Genomic DNA, 17,995 nt, shown 5'->3' with positions numbered 1-17,995 from the left:
GACTTATTTTATCACTGCTTAGGATATAAATGACAATGAATATTCATTTTTTTTCACTAGGACAGAGAGTGAGCATAGAAATTCCACCCTGGCTGTACTTTAAGTAAACATGCATTTAATTGTTCCTTGCTTACCAGCTTTCCAGGTTTTGGAGGCAGGTGTTTGTGCTGGCTCCAATGCATGCTAACTTTTGCCTCTGAAGCCAATCACTCAATTCTTTTTGCAGAAAACCATGAAGGGTCTCACAGAGCCCAAGAAGCTCCTTTATCTGACTCAAGACTTCCTTTAGTGTAGAATAACAAAAAGAGATCGAAATATAACAAGACACTAACAATTCATACCAAATGTAAAATTTTTTTTTACACATATTCAATTTATATGCGCCATCTATTCCTGAACAAAAGGAAGTTTTTTGGTGACACCTGTATAAGAGAGGACGTAACTCACTGTAAAAGTTTCCTTTTACTTTCTGTTGTGCCCACAGAACAAAAAGCAAACAAGTCTCTAAAATGTGAATCAGATGGCAAAAAACCCTTTCAGGTGTTTAAATTCTTTTCAACCCAATCCAAAATAAAAAATTTGAAACATTAAAGCTTTAGGCATATTTTCTGGAAAGATTTGAATGAAGTTAATACACTGAGCTCACATTTTATAGCCATTTTATGTAAAATTATTTACAGCATATTTCTTGGTAAACCCACATCTTTGCCTACTTGCTTAAAAACTACACGTTACTACTAAGAATAAGTCAAATATGTGGGACAGACCGGTAGAAAAGCCACTGATGAGCTTCTACTTGTAGTCCTGCCATCATGTGCCATTTTCATACAGAAGTAAGCCGCTGCTGATTTGCTACTTAGTACCTACCAGCAGTGGTCCCCAAACTTTTCAGACCGGCGGGCAACTAAAAACTGGCCCTGCACTGCGCATGCACAGGGAGCTGGGTATCACTCAAACGATGCCAGAACCAGCCCACTCTCCCATCGCAGGGATGAGCCTTTGTCCAGAGACACAATCTACCCATTTCCCTGAGCCTGGGATCTGTACAGGGAACATAGTCTGACGCTCTTGCCGGTGTGTGTCCCCCCCAGCAGGGTCCTTCTGATCTTGCTCAGGGGTGCATCGACCAGAGGCATGGACCACCAACATTTTCTCACGGACAAGACCACCAGTTGGCGACCGCTGCCTACCAGCATGTGGATTTTCCTGTCTAATGCATGCTTTATTCCTGGACAGGGATGACTGGCTTCACTATTTGGTTGTTAAAGCACCTATACTTTGTCAGTTCCCACCTGAAAGTTCCCTACTAAGTTTCTCTTGTTACCCTGGACCTCGTGTGTAACCTGTGAGTTCCTGCATGGCTCCATAGTTCCTGACCATCTTGCAACACCACAGTTCTGGTTTTCCAGTGACCCCAGAGTTCCTGCTAATTACCCGTGTTTCTGCATCACCTTCCAGATCCACTACCTGTGCTGCACCAGATACCATTTGTTCTACAAAAACTCATGTGCACCAGTTCTTCTGCAGTGCTCAACCCAGGAATATTTTTGAGCTGGGTGGGAAGAAATTGTAGGCAGGTGGCAGCCCCTTGTATTGTGACCCAACTCTTAGTAGCCACATAAAAACAGCTGGGTGGTAGCAAGTAGGCAAAGATGTGGGTTTACCAAGAAATATGCTGTAAATAATTTTACATAAAATGGCTATAAAATGCCGGGTGGTGCGCCCAGCTAAAAGGGGCTGGGGAGAACACTGCTCTGTGTGCATCAGCCTAGCTTCAGACTGCATTTACTATGCTCCCTTGCTTGCTGTGTGTGTAATATGTGTCACTACTGTTCGTGGGTGCCCCTGCATGTGTAGTTGATGATTGCAACCTGTGTGCTATCTGCAGCAAATTTAACTGTACATTAAACACATATATTCTTGTAAATGGTCTAACCCTGCGTTTTCGGTCCAGGTCGTTCAATTGGCTCTGCAGGTACTGCATCTTTACTTTGATGTAATCAGCTGAAAGGGTTGCAGCAGCTATAACGAAGAAAAATAATATAACATAATTTATCTCTAATTAGCAGATTGCATGGAATTGTTTCATGCAACTTAAAGCTGAGCTTCAGCCTTTTTGTTAGTCCAAGATAGCTTCTCACCGTGTACACAAGAAGCTGTATATTATGTAACTATCTGTAGTTCACTTAACTTTTTAACTAAATCATAGGTAAAACTTATACATATAAAAATTTGTACCAACAAAAATATATTTCCCTAAGCTTGCTAAAGGAAACAGGTAACAACTACTTGATGGGACAGCATACAAATTACTGTGTTGGAGCCCTTATTTAGCCATAAATCAGTCATCGGGCTGAACATGAAAATACGAAATACGAAATATATACATAGGTGGGCGATACGGACTGATTATTCCAGCACAGTGTTTGACCTAGTCCAAATCTGCTATAGTATGGGACATGAACGGACTAAAAGATGGAGATCTACAGTATGGAGGGCTCAAAATCACAGAAGACGGGGACATTGGGAAAATGCCCACAAATGGCAATCAGCCTCTAAGTGGGTAGAGATTAGGGTGCAATTTGGGATGTTAATATGAATATAAATGGGGCACACCTAATTCACCTTCAGATATGGGCCTAAATAGCACTTTTTGGTTGATCTCTGGGGCTCCTGTTTCCCAAATAGGTTTTGAGACTTTTTGTTGGAAAGCTTGATACAGAAAAGAAAAAGGAAGTACCCATTGGATACAGAAGCTTGGGCAGGAGGTCATGCCATGAAATATTTGGCATATCCCAATAATTTAGGAGAGCAGAGTACCATAGAAATCTTTATAATGAGCAGTTACTTGTACTCCTAAATAGGCTAATATTTTCACCCAACAATATGGGTAACTAGAATGTATTAGGGCTTGATCAGTGGGGGAAAGGGACGGATTTAAGGCCAATGATTTTGTGGGGTTAATTTGAAGACCTGAAAGAGAGACAAAATGGAAAAATGGCAGACAATCAGGGTAAAGAGATATGTGGATATGTAAGGTACAAGAGGAAATCATCTGCGAATAATGAAATCCTTTTGGACAAGCCTGCAGAAGTAATTTCTTTAATGTCATGGCAGTTCCATGTGTGCCGCTAGGGGTTCCAGTGCTAAAATAAATAGCAGGGGGGACGAGGGGCAAGCTTGTCTAGTACCTCTGTTAATGTAAAATGGATTGGACGCATACCCACAATTATAAACTGTTGCCGATGGACAATGATATATAGCATTATTCCAGACCATAAAGTTCCTGCCCAAACGCCACTTCTACAATACAAGTTTTAACTAGTGCCATGACAGAGAGTCAAAAGTTTTATTCATATCTAGGGAAAGAAGCATTAATTTTGTTTCAAACATTTTTTTGCTGGATAATAGATCTAGCAAAGGATACTATCTGATGCCATATATGTTGGAACAAATCTGACCTTATCTTTATGGATCAGCGGATTCTATCTGTTAGCTAACACCTTAGTCAGTATTTTCAGATTGACATTAAGCAACAAAATCGGTTTATAGTTGGCCCAAAAAAAGGGATCTTTACCCGGCATGGGGGATCATTACCACTTGCGCTTATAAACCAGTTCACTTAACTTTTAATGTATTAAATTAAGACACTGGTCTCAAAGGTTAGAAACACTATCTTCTAAAGGCTTTTGAAATGAATTTTTTATCTTGAGACATAAATCAAAACGTTTTTACAGTAATGTCAAACTGTTTCTTGTTAATTAGGGCATGCATTTTTCAGCAGATTCAGTGTTTAAGGCTTAAGTGTTTCAAGCTTTATGCAACCTTTTTCCCTTCAACACCTTCTGAAACAGGTGCAATTCATAAATTTACTCATGATGTGAGCAAACTGGTCCCCCATTTGAGCTGCATGGAATAAATATGAAATTTTGTCCCAGGGACAACCAATATTTACAAATAGTTATTTTTATCACCGCTCCCTCACCAAAGAGCACTCTTCCCCACTGTCCAATGCTTCTGGGATGTGGGCTAGTCCATTCAATTTTCATGCAATCCAGGACAGCTAGTTCTGCACTGAACATAGTGACATTAGGGCCCCTGAGCCTAGTTGAGAAGTGAAGAATAGTTGCTTTGGGGTAACAATCATATGGAGAGGAGAAAGCCTGCAGGATTGAGAAATCAGACATTTAGCAATTGAAAGGGGAGCCTTACTGCATGGGTAGATTTAAGTGGGGCTTTAGGTTAAATCTGCAGATGAACACACCAATTTTATTCATTTTGCAGAAAAAACTTTGTGGCTTTCATAAATATATTTTCAATTTTTATTTTACCACCAAAACCTATACTCACATTCTTTCTGGACTTTCTGGAAATTTTTATATCTGAAGTCAAACATTTCCTGCTGCTCTTCTAAAAACTTTACTTCCTGGTCCACAGCCTGCAAGAACATAAATAAAATTAATGTATTAGCAAACGATTTGTAGCAAGAGCTACAAAATAATATTTTCTCCAAAGTCTGAATTACAATACTGGAAATATAGTAGTAAACAAGGAAATGGCTGTTTTGATAGAGCAGAAAGTACAAAGATTCAGTCTATCATAATAAATATCAAAATAATATATATATATCATATATAACATGCTTGTAGTGGTTACTTTTTTAATTAGGTCACTCCATTGTATTGAAAATACCTTTTTTTAGACATAACACCTGGGTGGCGAGGAAAAGAGGGTAAATGCGTCTTATCCTTCTGTCCACTCAAGGCCCAGAGGAGCCTGGGGTGCCAAGGAAAGGGAAAGGCAGTGAGCATGTGTTCTCCATATCTCCTGGCCACATCAAGCCACATAACGTCATCCATCAACAGTGGAGAAATAGTTTAGGGACAGGGCCTCATCCCCGCAACCTTTCCCTAAATGGTTGTGGGGAATCTGCAGGGGGTTTAGTATTGACATCTGCAAGCTCCCTTAATATTGGGTGTCCCTTGATAAAGCTTACGCATTCCCAACAAGCATAAATGGTTGAAGAAAACCTAGAAAAAATACACTAACACTGTAAAAAAAACAGTGACAACGTTTTAACCATTAAAAAAATCTTAATTGTGTCTCACACACAGGAATATCCACTGGTGCTGTTTAAATATTACTGGAGTCTTTGATGCTTTGTTTGCATTCATAGATGTGCCCATTATTTTTCTTTAAAACTTTTTTTTAGGAATGGATAAAGTATACAGGTAGTCCTTGAGTTACATACGAGATAGGGACTGTAGGTTTATTTTTAAGTTACTTTTTAATGTCGGAACAGGTACATTATTTTAATAAATGCAACATATTAGTAGACAGCGTGGTGTCAGTTACTGTATAAATCCTCATTGTGAGTTAAAATCACAAACAAAGCAAAAAAAGCCTAGACCAGGGGTGACAAACTCAAATACACAGAGGGCCAAAATTAAAAACTTAGACTAAGTCGGGGGCCAAACTTGAATTTTTTTGAAAAAATTTGAGGAAGTTTTTCCTTCTCATTAAATATAAAACATTTTCATATGGAAATAAAGAGGTTTTGCTTACCATTCAATCGGGAACAAGCCTATAATAGAGAAAGAGGCCCAAGATTTTTTTTAATTTTATTTAAGAAACAATCTTATGCCTCTTTCTCTATTTGTAGCCTTCTGAGAAAATGTTCAATGGTAACCTGTCCCCAATGGTTGTTATAGCTTTCAACAGTTCTCAATATAATGTTTGCAGAAACTTTTTTGGCAGCCACAACTCCGCACTATTTATTACATTGTGTCACAGCTCTTCATTTAACCATTTTCCAATCATCCACACCACATACCCTGCATAATGTACCCATACCATCAACACTTCATTCTGTCGGTTCTTCCATCCCCTTCCCTTTATTTGCACCATGTTCTCTGACAGCCCCCCTCAAGTCTTTCAAGTCTTCCCTAGCACCTCTGCCCCCACATTCCACACTGCATTCTTCAGCAGCTGCAACTTTACCATCCAAATTATTCTTCTTTCTACCATGGCCGACCTTCAAAGTTATGGAGGTCAGAGGTTATAATTAGAGCTTTAGCTTTTTTTTTCCACACTTAATTTCCACACTTAATATAAACCTCTCTGGTGCTGAAAGTGACTATTATTATTAAACAGAAGACTGTTCCATGGAGGCGAGTGATGCCGAGACTACATTTCCCGGAATTACTTGTGTCTATAGAACAGCCCAATGCGGAGCCACGCATAGACAGACTTCTTTAGACACGAGTGATGCAGGGAATTGTAGTAACGACATCACTCGCTGCAATACGTAGTGGCGGGTGGGTCAGAAGCAATTCATTTTCAGAACTCTTTGAAGGGCCTAAAAAAAAAAGGACCTCGCGGGCCAGTTTGACACCCCTGGCCTAGACATCAACTTTTGGAGCAAGCTGTGCTTTGATATGCAAAAAGAAACAACTGCAGAGTTTGTCTTGGTCTTTAAAGAGTTACAGCTTGAAGAAGAGCAAAAGACTTCTTCTGCAAGTCATGCGAACTGCTCACAAGTGAGCAGGGAAGCCCTGTTTGTATCTGAGTCGTCCGTATGTCGGGTATCCTTAACTCGGGGACTACCTGTACCATTTGATCTTTTCCCAGGGAGTATAAATAAACAGAATTCTGAGCACTTATCTGAAGGAAGTCCTGTCCCTAAGCATAAGACCCCACAAACCCACAAAGGGAGAAAGGATGAAAGAAAAGAAAGAGACCAGGAAGGGGGAACATTGTCCTAACATGGATAGTGTGCCAGCCAGGGTACCCAAACCAACCTAATTGATCAAAACCCTAGAGAAGCTCAGATCAGCTTTGTTGCCAAAAACTGGCAGGTAGGTAATATACATTATTTCAGAAAGAACATTGCCTGTCTCTTTTTACAATAATGACCTGCCTAATCAGACATTTATAAAAGCTAAACTCATTAATATTATACTAAATACCCCCCAAAACAGCATGCAATTGCTTTTATTTACAAAAAATATGTCTTCTTTATAATATAAAGAATATTTATATTAGGGTATAATATTGTAATGTTTTTAAATGGCAGTGGACTTCCAGTGTTAAAGGACTATGTTTAAAAAGAACATTTCTTGGCTTTAAATTGCAAAAACACACACACTTTACAAACCAATTGATGCAAAATAATCAAAGGTTTACATAAAAAATATTCAGGAAGCCCACAGAAAGAGCTTCTCATTAGAGGAGAACCGGCCATGTAACTTTAGTAGGTTACATGAATGGGCACTGCCTCATTAATCTGAACGATTTCCATGGATCCTAGCCACATTTCCAATCTTTATGAATCAAAAGAAAGCAGTGTGTCTACCACAGCACAAACAGATGACCATTAGAAATAGACTCTTACAGGGGTTCATATAAAGGAGTGAACAAAACAGTGATAGACACAGTAGAGGCAACAGGAGAAAAGTGGAGGCTAAATGCAACCAAACAACCCCTTGTTCACCACTCCAATTGCAGAGATATATTCAGGTACAATTTCAACCAAGCGACTATAAAACTGTAACATATAACTAATATTTGTTAACAATTGCATACAATAAAAGGTTACTCACTATGATACACTCCTTTATTTTACTAACTCGCTGCTCAGTTTCATATTGCGGTCCCAAGTCCATTGGTACTTCCACCTGTTTCCCATTTTGTGACTGTAATGAGGACCAAAATGACCATTAGTTTCAAAGTACTGCTCTAAGTTTGTCTTTACATCATGGCTAAACTAGTATGGTTTTCATGCGTTATAATATGGCTAACAGATGTTGACACACAGAAATATTTTAGTGCATATTTGTACACTGTAAGGGAATTCATGAAAAGCTCTTTTTTTAACTTAAAAGGTTCTGAAGACTAAAAACCCTGCACTTAAATTATACCTTGAGATATGTGTATGTGTGGCTCTTAGTTTGGAACATTTCTAAGGTAATGACCATATGGTGCCTTGACACAGCAGTGTGGCTTTACAAGCATTTGTAAATGTGGGTGACAAAACCACAGATTTTAAAAACTAATAATAAAACAGTTCAATTAAGTACTTTGTATATATTAGCCACTGACATAATGCTGTATTGTCTTATGTTATACCCCACCCAAGTGCACTCTTTTAAATCTCCAAATTACTCTTAAAAAACAAAAAAAAATACTTTTCATTGCTTACTTCCAAACTTTTGCCAACTTGAGGTTTAATGTAAAGGTCAAACTCACTGAGAAAATGATAGCTCATTTTTGTGGTTGGCAGCAGTCGACTATTACTTTACCAACTTGACCATAATGTATATGAAAACAGCTACCACCTGGGGTAACCCCACACCTTACCCAGGCAAAATTACAAATCAGTGTAATTTAAATGAAGGTCTGACTCAGTACTATCCAGCTTACTCATAACACTAACAATGAAGTAGTCTGATTAGGCAATAGTGCTTTACTGCCAACACTAAATCAGATCAGATTAACAACAATAAATATACATAAACATAGCAACAACACTTCTACTCAGAAATGACAACTAGAGAAGATTGCTTTCTACATTTAAGGCTTTGTGTGTGCCATTTTCTTCCACCATAGAACTGTGTTTTGAGACCTATTGCCCACAGGAATTCTCATTAATCATACATTGGTTAAATCTAGGTGAACTGGTTGGGGTAGACTTCAATCGTGTAAACATGTCTACAGCACACTTTCAAGAGTGCCAACAACAATCTTTCCATTACAGCAATACTGATCATATAATTAAAAATTAAAGTCTTCCAAATGATTTCTCACTCAGCAATCACCACTCTCTATCCCTTTTTGAGGAATCAACCTTTTGCTTATCTACAACTAAGCTCTTATGTATTGGCAGTTAATAATTAATTTGTCTTCCAGGGACTGGACCAATCCCATAGATAAGTTGGGGATAGATACTAACCTGGCTAGGAGAGCGATGTGAGATGTATACTCAACCTACCACATTAACCTAGACTACGTGACCAGACAATCTGGTATGTGCAGATGGATCAAACATTTGAACGCCATCCGACATATTACTGGATTTTCGTGGAGCTTGGTCAGTGTTATCCTCGGCCATGTACAAGGAAATGACCGTAAAATGTTTTCATTATGCCTATATTTCTCCACTGCACTCCTTCCATATAGGACTTCCATATAGGACTATAGGACTCCCAATGTTTGAAATGTGGTACACTTGAAGCCAATTTATATCATATGCTGTGGAGCTGTCCCAAAATTAGATACTTCTGGAGAAAAGTGGTCTTGTATGCCCTACGCAACCTGGTGAACTATTTGCCACCCTCCCTCAGTTGGGCCATATTTGGGAATATTGCTTTGCATAAAGGATGTGGCACAATATCAACTTTAATATTTTTTGCCTTAATTCGGGAAAAACTATGGTACGTCTTTCAGATGGAATGGATTCAGGTGTCTTTGGACAGAGAAACTTGTGTAACTAATTTTTTGAGGTGTGGGAATCTTACAGTGCCACTCTCCCTTTGAATATTAAACAAAAAATGACCTCCACCTTTAAAAAAAAACTACGGTATGCATATCGCCTGCTTGACAATGATCCCCCAGTACTATGTTAAACAAGACTTTGTGATTTGTAACCTTGTATGTGAATTATTTTTTTCTTCCTCCCCTAAAATGTGACCATATCATATAGTTGACTCCACCTATATCATTTTTCTTTTTGTCTTTTGCTTTGTAATTTCTTTACCCCAATGCCTATGTTATAATAATTGATATGTCTATGCTTTAATACTCTGTATAATGTATGCTTATTCCTCTGAATAAATAAATAAGTTAAAAAATAAGTTTTCAACCTTTTGATTTTCAGTAGCAGTGGGTTTTCCAACAATAGCAAATTTAACACCAAACCTCCATTTCTTGGGCTTCTAAAATAATCTGTCTTTCATGCTGCAGAATATCCCGAATCTGTTCTCCAAGTTTATATGGTTGTTCTTGGTATTTGCTCTGCAATGCAATGGGGAAAAACAGTTGATAAGTTAATTGTATATTAAAGTAGACCTGCCCTTTAATAATTTAATATTATACATTCTAAAATCTAATAAAGTTAAACACAAATGTGAGCCGTTTCACACAATAGTTTTGACTCATTCCCTGCTTGGACACCTCCCAGCCTGAACCATCCCCAGTCTCTCTGTTCAAACTGGACAGAGAAAAGAGAAGCAGTACATTATTGGGTCATATCTTGGTCAGTCTCTGATTGAAAGAGATGCCAGATAACTTGTAAGTGTTTACACTTCTTTGAATAAAAAAAAACTATACAGTTAATTATCTATTGTGTAATACAGAGCGACATGATTTTGTAGCCTTCAGATCTGCCAAGAGATCTTCTTTAAGAAAGGTATGTATATTGGAGTAGGTATACATTTGCATTTTAAATGTAGATAATATTATTAACATTATAGTAGATAAAATGTGTTTTTTTAATCTACAATGCAGAAAAGTGTTATGGCTGGTGCACATTATAGACTGAATTTATTCTAGGAACAAATCTTTATAACTAGGTACAGAACCTAAACCTAAAAAAACATTTAAAAAACATGTAATGATGTATTAATTAACATGAAGCCAAATTATTCTGCCTAGGATTCAACATTAAAGCTTATTTGAGTTTTTTGTGATTGGGTTCACATATATTTTAAAACAAATGATGCGACAAACACCGTGTTAACACTTTATATTGAATAATAAAGTGGAACTAAATTTTACAAATACAAAACTGTGACCAGGCAGCTTCATTACTGTAGAAGGGATGGGTGATGTCCCTTCTGCAATAAAATAAACTTACCTACCTGATCGAAATTTTTTCTATTTACACTCAGCAGTTCTCGCTTTATTGCTAGTGCCCCCATCTTCATACAGTCCTCTTCTGGGTGTCGGATCTTGGGCCATCTTGATTGGCCAGGTATGGATGACGTACCCCCCCCCCCCCCCCAAGCATGCTGGAGAAACCCCACAAATCCCAGCATCCTATACTAAGCTGTGCATGCATAGTAATGTGTAGCATGCAAGGTCTAAATAGTATTGGATTTTCACTTTTCAGTATTTCAAAAAGTGAACAGGGATACTAAAGAGTGAAAAAAAAGGATGAAAATCTATTGGTTATGGAGGCATTTAAATAATAAGGAGTGAAAATCCAATGCTAATTTAACCTTGCAGGCTATGGGAACACATTTTTATACCTTTATGTTAAATAAATAAATTTAAAAAATCACATGCTCCCCCAAGACCCCCTTTCCTTTTGTACTCACCCAACATCCCCCTTCCCCAGCAATTTTCCTGGTTGAAAAGATATTTGTCTTGCTTAAACTGAAATCTCTATTTTTCTGCACCACAATAAACTTGTTAGCTTAAAAGTAAAATACCAATGGCTACCTGTATATCAAACTTGAATTTGCGGAAAATGTGGGTAAGCAGTAGATCCTGTCTCTGAATAAAATAACTCAACTGCATGTCAAGGTGTTCCAGTAAATTCTGCAAGTGGACACTGGCAAGGTCCGGATCTCTTGCTGCCAGCCTCCTGGAAATGAGATGAGACAAACAAGTTTTTAGTCATAACTCCCATAAGTCTAACAGAGAGAAAGTTGCTCCTGCATAAATCCCTATCTAATGCTGATGTAAAGACATAAATATGTACTAGGCTTGATAGTAAAATATGTTTTTAAATGTTCACCTACTCAAAACTGATATTTCAGTAGTCAGTAGTGGAGGAGTCACAGCGAAGGAACAGGAAGTTTAAAGTTACACTGGGTATCAAGAAAGGCTGACTTTAAGACCAGGCAAGTAAGACCAGGCTCAATAGTAAGGGACACTACCAGACACCGTAGCAATCTTGGGTTCGGGTTCGGATCCAGATCCTGACATAGGGACACTGACAGTTTTCAAAGCCGTAGCAATCTTGGGTTCGGGTTCGGATCCAGATCCTGACATAGGGACACTGACAGTTTTCAAAGCCTACTCGGTGCAATCCCTTTGCAAAAATGTCCCAGCCACCACCTGTGTCTGATACTAACATGAGCCATGCCACCCATTCTTTTTATAAATTTCTTGCGGTGTTCCCACAATCTTCTTATAGACTTTTCAGGGTCTATATAGCCTTAGGATCTGCTGGGGCTACTTTATCTGCTTTTTTGTCTTTATGCAACAGCAGGAACAAAAACACTACTGGGTAAAGTAGGAAGAGCCTAATGGAAGGGAGCTGGGAGCTTTATTCCAAAGCAAATTGGAGGAAGGTAAATGTGACCCAACTAAGCAGATCCTACCTTCAACAGACATACCTTTTAGGTAGAAGAATCCAATTACACATATTTTGTTAAACAAAAAAACTATCAGAAGTCAAAACAATTAGAGGCAGCAAATTCTTTCAATCACAGATCTTAGGGTAAAATTAGATCAGGTCACTGCTCCAGGTATACAATTCCCCCTAAGAAGCTCTGTGCATACTAATATTCAGACATGGTTACTCATGTGTGTGCCATATTACAAAGTAATACACAATTGTGTACCCCCCACAACATAAATAGAAGCAGAGCTGCGCCGAACATCAAGTAATGGATATAACGTTTTCACATTTTTTTTTCCACATGGGACACAGGGACCAATCAGTAACATAACACTCAACCAAAGTCAAGAAATATCTTCCTTCAGCAAAATTTCAGCTGCAATTGCTGCCCAGTAAAGCCATCGTAAAGCCAGAAGTCCTTATCTAAAGCCTCCAGATTTCCCCAGGAAAGGTTATCTTTAATAAAATAGACATTTATGAGCTTCTATGCCTTACCAGTCTTGGGATTCAATCCATGCTGCCAGATACTGCCGCACCTCCACCGGTAGAATCTCTGCACTGTACAGACCCATTAGGTTCTCCTGGAACTGTCCAGTTAACTTTAATAAGGATTCCCACTGGCTCATGATGTAAATCACCAAAGGGCCTTCACCAGAGAAGATGTCAGGGAAATTATCTGGAAAGAACAGTTGTAAAAGTTTTTCTGTTGATTAAAGTTTTGTCAATGAACTGAACAAGCGTTGGATGTTACATTATGAAGACTAAAGTAATGCATTCGATATTCTGTCAAAGTAATGTGAAGGGTTGGACCTATTGTTAGAGGGCTATTGGGATGACAGCTGACGACCCTCTTATGTAAACAACCAGCAGGTGTTTCTATTCTATTGGAAAGCCTACTGTTGAGTATTTGTTCTGTGATCCTTAAAGTGGAACTAAACCTGAGAATGCAAAAATTGTGAGAAGGCAGGTCCTTTATTGCAAAAGGTCAATCTATGACCCTTCTGCAATAAAATATACTTACCTGACATTTCATGATCTTCTCTGTAATGTTCAACAAACTGAAGAATGGCTAAGGACCAGGAGACAAATGCAGCACCAGGACAGGAGCAAGAAGAGGTGAGTTCAGGTAAATAATTGTGAACAGGCAACTAAGTTTATTTTATGGCAGGTGAGACATCAACTGTCCTTTCTGCAAAAAAAAGCAACCTTCTTGCTTGCAATTTTTTAATTCTTAGGTTTATTTCTGCTTTTCCTTTCCTTGAGAAATATTAACCTAATTAAAATTAGGAGCAGCTATGAAGGTCAGGGAACATGTTTTAAAGCCACTATGAATAGTTTTTTTTTTATTTATATCTTTATTGCGAAACTCAAGCAAGAAAATACTAAGAAAAGTGAACAAAACATAATTAACACAAAATATAAAATCAGAATAAACCAACAATATTGCATTGATTAATAAGACATATAGGAAAATATATGTCCTGAGAACAATGCTCCATTGGGGTCCCAGAAGAATTTTATATTGGGACATATAAAATAAAAGAGTTAAAGGTCTTCTTTTCTTATTCAGTTATTTTTGTTTGTTTTCCTAAGAATTAAAATGGAAACTGAGATGCTCAGGTTTTTGAACATACAATGCGCTTTATTTGCACAATATGTATGTATGTACTGAATACTTGTTTTGTTTGTTCAATATGGTTATTGCAAATATTGCTTTGTTTTTTATGACACTGATTGTATCTCAATAAAAATTTAAAAAAAAAAGAGTAAAAGGTAAAGAAGGAAAAAAAGTGGTGAAAAAATTTGGTACTGAATACCATCAAACAGATAATCAAATGCTCCCTATGCCCAATAAACAGCAGATAGCCAACTTACCAAAGACCAGTATTCCGTAAATGATCAAAAAGTCACCCAATAGAACCACCTATGACCCACCTTTTTTCCTTATAATAGCAGTTTTTTCCTCCACTGATAACTCATTAATTTCAGAGTCATAGCGGGGGTCCCTGGCTGATACCAGAGATCCGGGATACATGTCCTAGCCCTGTGAACCTGGCAGGCAAATGGGGACTTACTATACCAGGGTTCTCCCCAGCTCCTTTTAGCTGGGTGCACCACCCGGCACTTTTCAGTAACCCCCGCTGTTTTTGGGTGGGTACTATTGCATCACAATACTGGAGCTGTCACTCACCTATAATTTCTTTCCACCCAGCTTAAAAAAATGCCTGGGTTAAAGACTGCATAAGCAAAAAAATGCGGCGAGATCTAACAAGGAGAATGTCGGCTCAAATGTATATAGTTTAATGTTCAAAGTCTGGCATAGGTCCAGACACCAATCATTTATTGACTTTTTTTATATTAATAAATTTATATTTATAATAAATGTAAATATTAAGGTTACTGTTGAAACCCCCCTATAGTGCTATAGCTTGTTCTGCATACATAATAAATATGAAAAAGGAACATATCTACTAAATGCACACAATACTAACCAAATACAGTTACTAAAATGCATTTTCTCAGCCCCTTAAAGTTAGAATTTGCTGCCAGTGTGGAAACAATGAGAGTCATTAGTACGGATGTACTGAAGCAGGGGAGACCACGTTATTGCTGGGAGAATGGAGAAAAAGGAAAATTTCTTCACAACTGGGCCTATGAAAACCGCTGACTGTGCTGGTACTTCTACGGCAACCACAAAAAACCACAAAGTCTCCCTGTGACACAAAAACTTCCTGTTTCTGAACAATTTACAGAACTGAAAACAGCAGTGCTATGAATCAGATACAACGTATTGTTTGTAAACAAGGGCGCCATATTGAATGCCAGACATTCATTTATCAGGCTCATCGGCCTCACTATGTCATTCTAAAGTGGTTGTGAATAATGCTGGAAAATAAAGAAACCCCAAACAGCTTTTTGTTATCAAATGTTTTCCATGGGATAAAATGATCATTTCCTGTCTGGTAACTGCAATATGGAGCAGAAGGAAATCTTTCTTTAGGAATGTTGTCATCAGAGCAGGGTGGACGATTTCCAATGGATTCCTCTTTTTTTAATCTAAATTCATTTAATATCAGCCAAACATATTAATTAACCTCTAGTGCCCCGGGATCGCAGTGGATTCTCAGACCTGCAATCATTCTTGCAGCCCTGGGAATCCTAATTGCATTCCCCGGCACTAGAGGTTAAATGGGGACAAGTATCCCCATTCAAAACCTCTAGTGCTCCCTGATTGGCTGAGGAAAGCTTTCCTCAGCCAATCAGAGAGCACTAGAGGTTTTGAATGGGGAGACTTGTCCCCATTTATCCTCTAATGCCAGGGATTGCACACTAAGCTGATTAATGAATGCAGCCGGCGCTGCGTTCCTCCACAGGTTGCTAGGAGTTCTATGAGCAATTTGCGTTCTAAGGGTGACATTCTTCCCACTGGCCAGCAATGTAGGACATTCTTCCTACTGACCCCCACACTAATGTACTGTGAGCTGTGGATATAGTAAATATAGCAGGGGGTTCCCTGAGGAGCTGGATGTTATATCAAGAATTCCCCCATGTTAAAAAGTTGGAGAAATACAGCTAAATTAGCAAAACATTTCCAATAGACCCAATATGAATATGAAATACAATAATGAGTGTGACATTGCTGTACAATGCTTGCTGTTGTTTCATGGTCTGGAAGTGGGTCACCAGAATAGAAATAGAGAGGAAATCTTCCAATGGGGACACGTGGAAGATGCTGCCATCCTAGAATATTTTTTTGGGATGGGCAATTAAAGTAATTCCCCCCTAATTGGTGAAATGCACAACAAATACTGACAGGGTGTTTTAACCATTTCATACTTTAAAAAAAACAAATCTAACACCATCCAAAAGTTACACTTTACTCAGCAGTTCCAGCTTCCCTTGCATGTGCCGGGGTGATGTATGGTTATGGCGGCAGCAGGCGTTGGAATGCAGACGGGTGACGTTTAGTTCCACTTTAACTTGTTGCCCCAAGCTGTATTGGGGATTGGGGGGTTAAGGGGGGGGTACAATACAAAGAAGTTCTAACACCACCGCCATTGAAAATTAATATACAATTTATATACATATAAATATATATATATATACATATATATATATATTATCTGACATAATACACAGCACTTCACAAAGCATGCAATATACATTATGGCCTATCTGATCATTTTATATATTAGAGTTTTATTGTGTGATATAAAATATAAATACAATGAGAAAAGCAGCAGCAATCCAGAATTCTCACTCCATCACCCCAACACCCCATTTCAATGGCAGAAGCGGAGTTTACACTGCAAATAGCTGTGACACAAGGCACACTGATTTGTATATGCTCATCAGTCACCAGACAACTTGTAGAACAAACAGGAAGACCCTTCCATCATGCACCTAACATGCCAAGTAGCTGCCAGCTGTGACCCTGGCATAAGTATAACTATGGAAGGCAGTAATGGAAACATACCCAGCACAGAAGCCTTGTTCAGGTGACCGATCCCTGACACCCAGCACAGCAGCTTCACTCTGTAACCCTACACTGGGAAGGATGACAACCCTCTACACGGATTGGATGCTGTCGACGTCAATCATTCCGTAACATAAAGCGGGCGGGCATGCGAAGCAATGTTTTTACAATAACTCCGCCCCATTGTGCGCCTCTTAGTGAGATTTCGGCATATGATTGGGCGCGCGAACCAGGCTGATAGAAGAAGGGTAAACCTGAGACTTTCCACAAGCCCATTTCCCCAGAATGACGTCACAACGTGGGCGGTCCTATGCGGGTGTTTTTTTGTGGGCGGGGGGAGTTTATTAATAGGCGGGGTTATGGTAAACTTGCAGACTTCAGTTGCTGATTTATTGCTGATTTATTTTTACTTTTTCTGGTCTCTATAAGGAGTTCCTGCTCTCTCTCTGTTGAAATCCTATATTATTTAATGAAATGGACAATTCAGCAGGAAGTGCTGATTGTGGGTGGGATTGGAGTAAGAATTGATAGCAGGAAAATCATCCTGTCAGAGTATTCAAAACATCTATAACTAAAGGATCACTTTTTAATGTTAATATTTCTTTATTATAAGATCTTACATAAAAAAGAGATAAGTATAACATTGTCAAAATATACATCAGATCTAATTTTAACCATAAAACATACATATCTAAACATTGGACCAAAGGATCACTTTTCTGTGAACTGTCTATACATTGACATACATATCTAAACATTGGACCAAAGGATCACTTTTCTGTGAACTGTCCCTTGAACAAGCAGGGTAGAATCTTTATATGTTGGTTAGAAAGGATGAAGTATTCCGTATGTGAATTACCACAGCCTTTTAAAGTTACAGTCTCCACATAACATTCACTTTATTAGATTTTGTACCGTGAATCATGTAAAAAGTATGATGAAGTAAATGTCTCCATGAAACATATTATTGTGTATGCCTGTGGCAATTTACATGCTGAATGATACATGCTTTCTGACAAACATACCTAGTAGCTGGCCCAACCCTTAAATATTCAAATTGATAGGGATGGAGGATGAAAAAAGACATAAAGCTGTTTTTCAGGGGTCAAAATTAGTGTATATATTTATATGCTTAAGTGAGGAAAACGTTGTACAACATAGCAATCAAAACA

At 38.3% G+C, this 17,995-nt stretch overlaps 1 protein-coding gene across 3 annotated transcripts in view; it reads right to left on the bottom strand.

The window, feature by feature from the left end:
• Positions 1-16,963, bottom strand: part of STAT2 (signal transducer and activator of transcription 2) — a 41,111-nt gene extending 24,148 nt beyond the window's left edge. For 2 of the 3 annotated variants that reach the window (XM_072408399.1, XM_072408408.1), the window contains exons 1-8: positions 16,824-16,963; positions 12,842-13,022; positions 11,440-11,584; positions 9,916-10,011; positions 7,602-7,694; positions 4,351-4,438; positions 1,937-2,022; positions 135-283 (exon numbers count right to left, since the gene is read on the bottom strand). In XM_072408399.1, the coding sequence (XP_072264500.1) occupies positions 135-283; positions 1,937-2,022; positions 4,351-4,438; positions 7,602-7,694; positions 9,916-10,011; positions 11,440-11,584; positions 12,842-12,972 (788 nt within the window). In that variant the 5' untranslated portion in view covers positions 12,973-13,022; positions 16,824-16,963. Of the gene's footprint in view, positions 1-134; positions 284-1,936; positions 2,023-4,350; positions 4,439-7,601; positions 7,695-9,860; positions 10,012-11,439; positions 11,585-12,841; positions 13,023-16,823 lie in introns of those variants that run through there. The other variant, XM_072408416.1, reaches the window with a different exon arrangement.
• Between the last annotated feature and the right edge of the window lie 1,032 nt (positions 16,964-17,995).

Source organism: Pyxicephalus adspersus, chromosome 1, assembly GCF_032062135.1.
Source record: "Pyxicephalus adspersus chromosome 1, UCB_Pads_2.0, whole genome shotgun sequence".
Classification (NCBI taxonomy): domain Eukaryota; kingdom Metazoa; phylum Chordata; class Amphibia; order Anura; family Pyxicephalidae; genus Pyxicephalus; species Pyxicephalus adspersus.
Note: the sequence above shows the minus strand (reverse complement) of the source record. Positions and strands in the feature narration are given on the sequence as shown.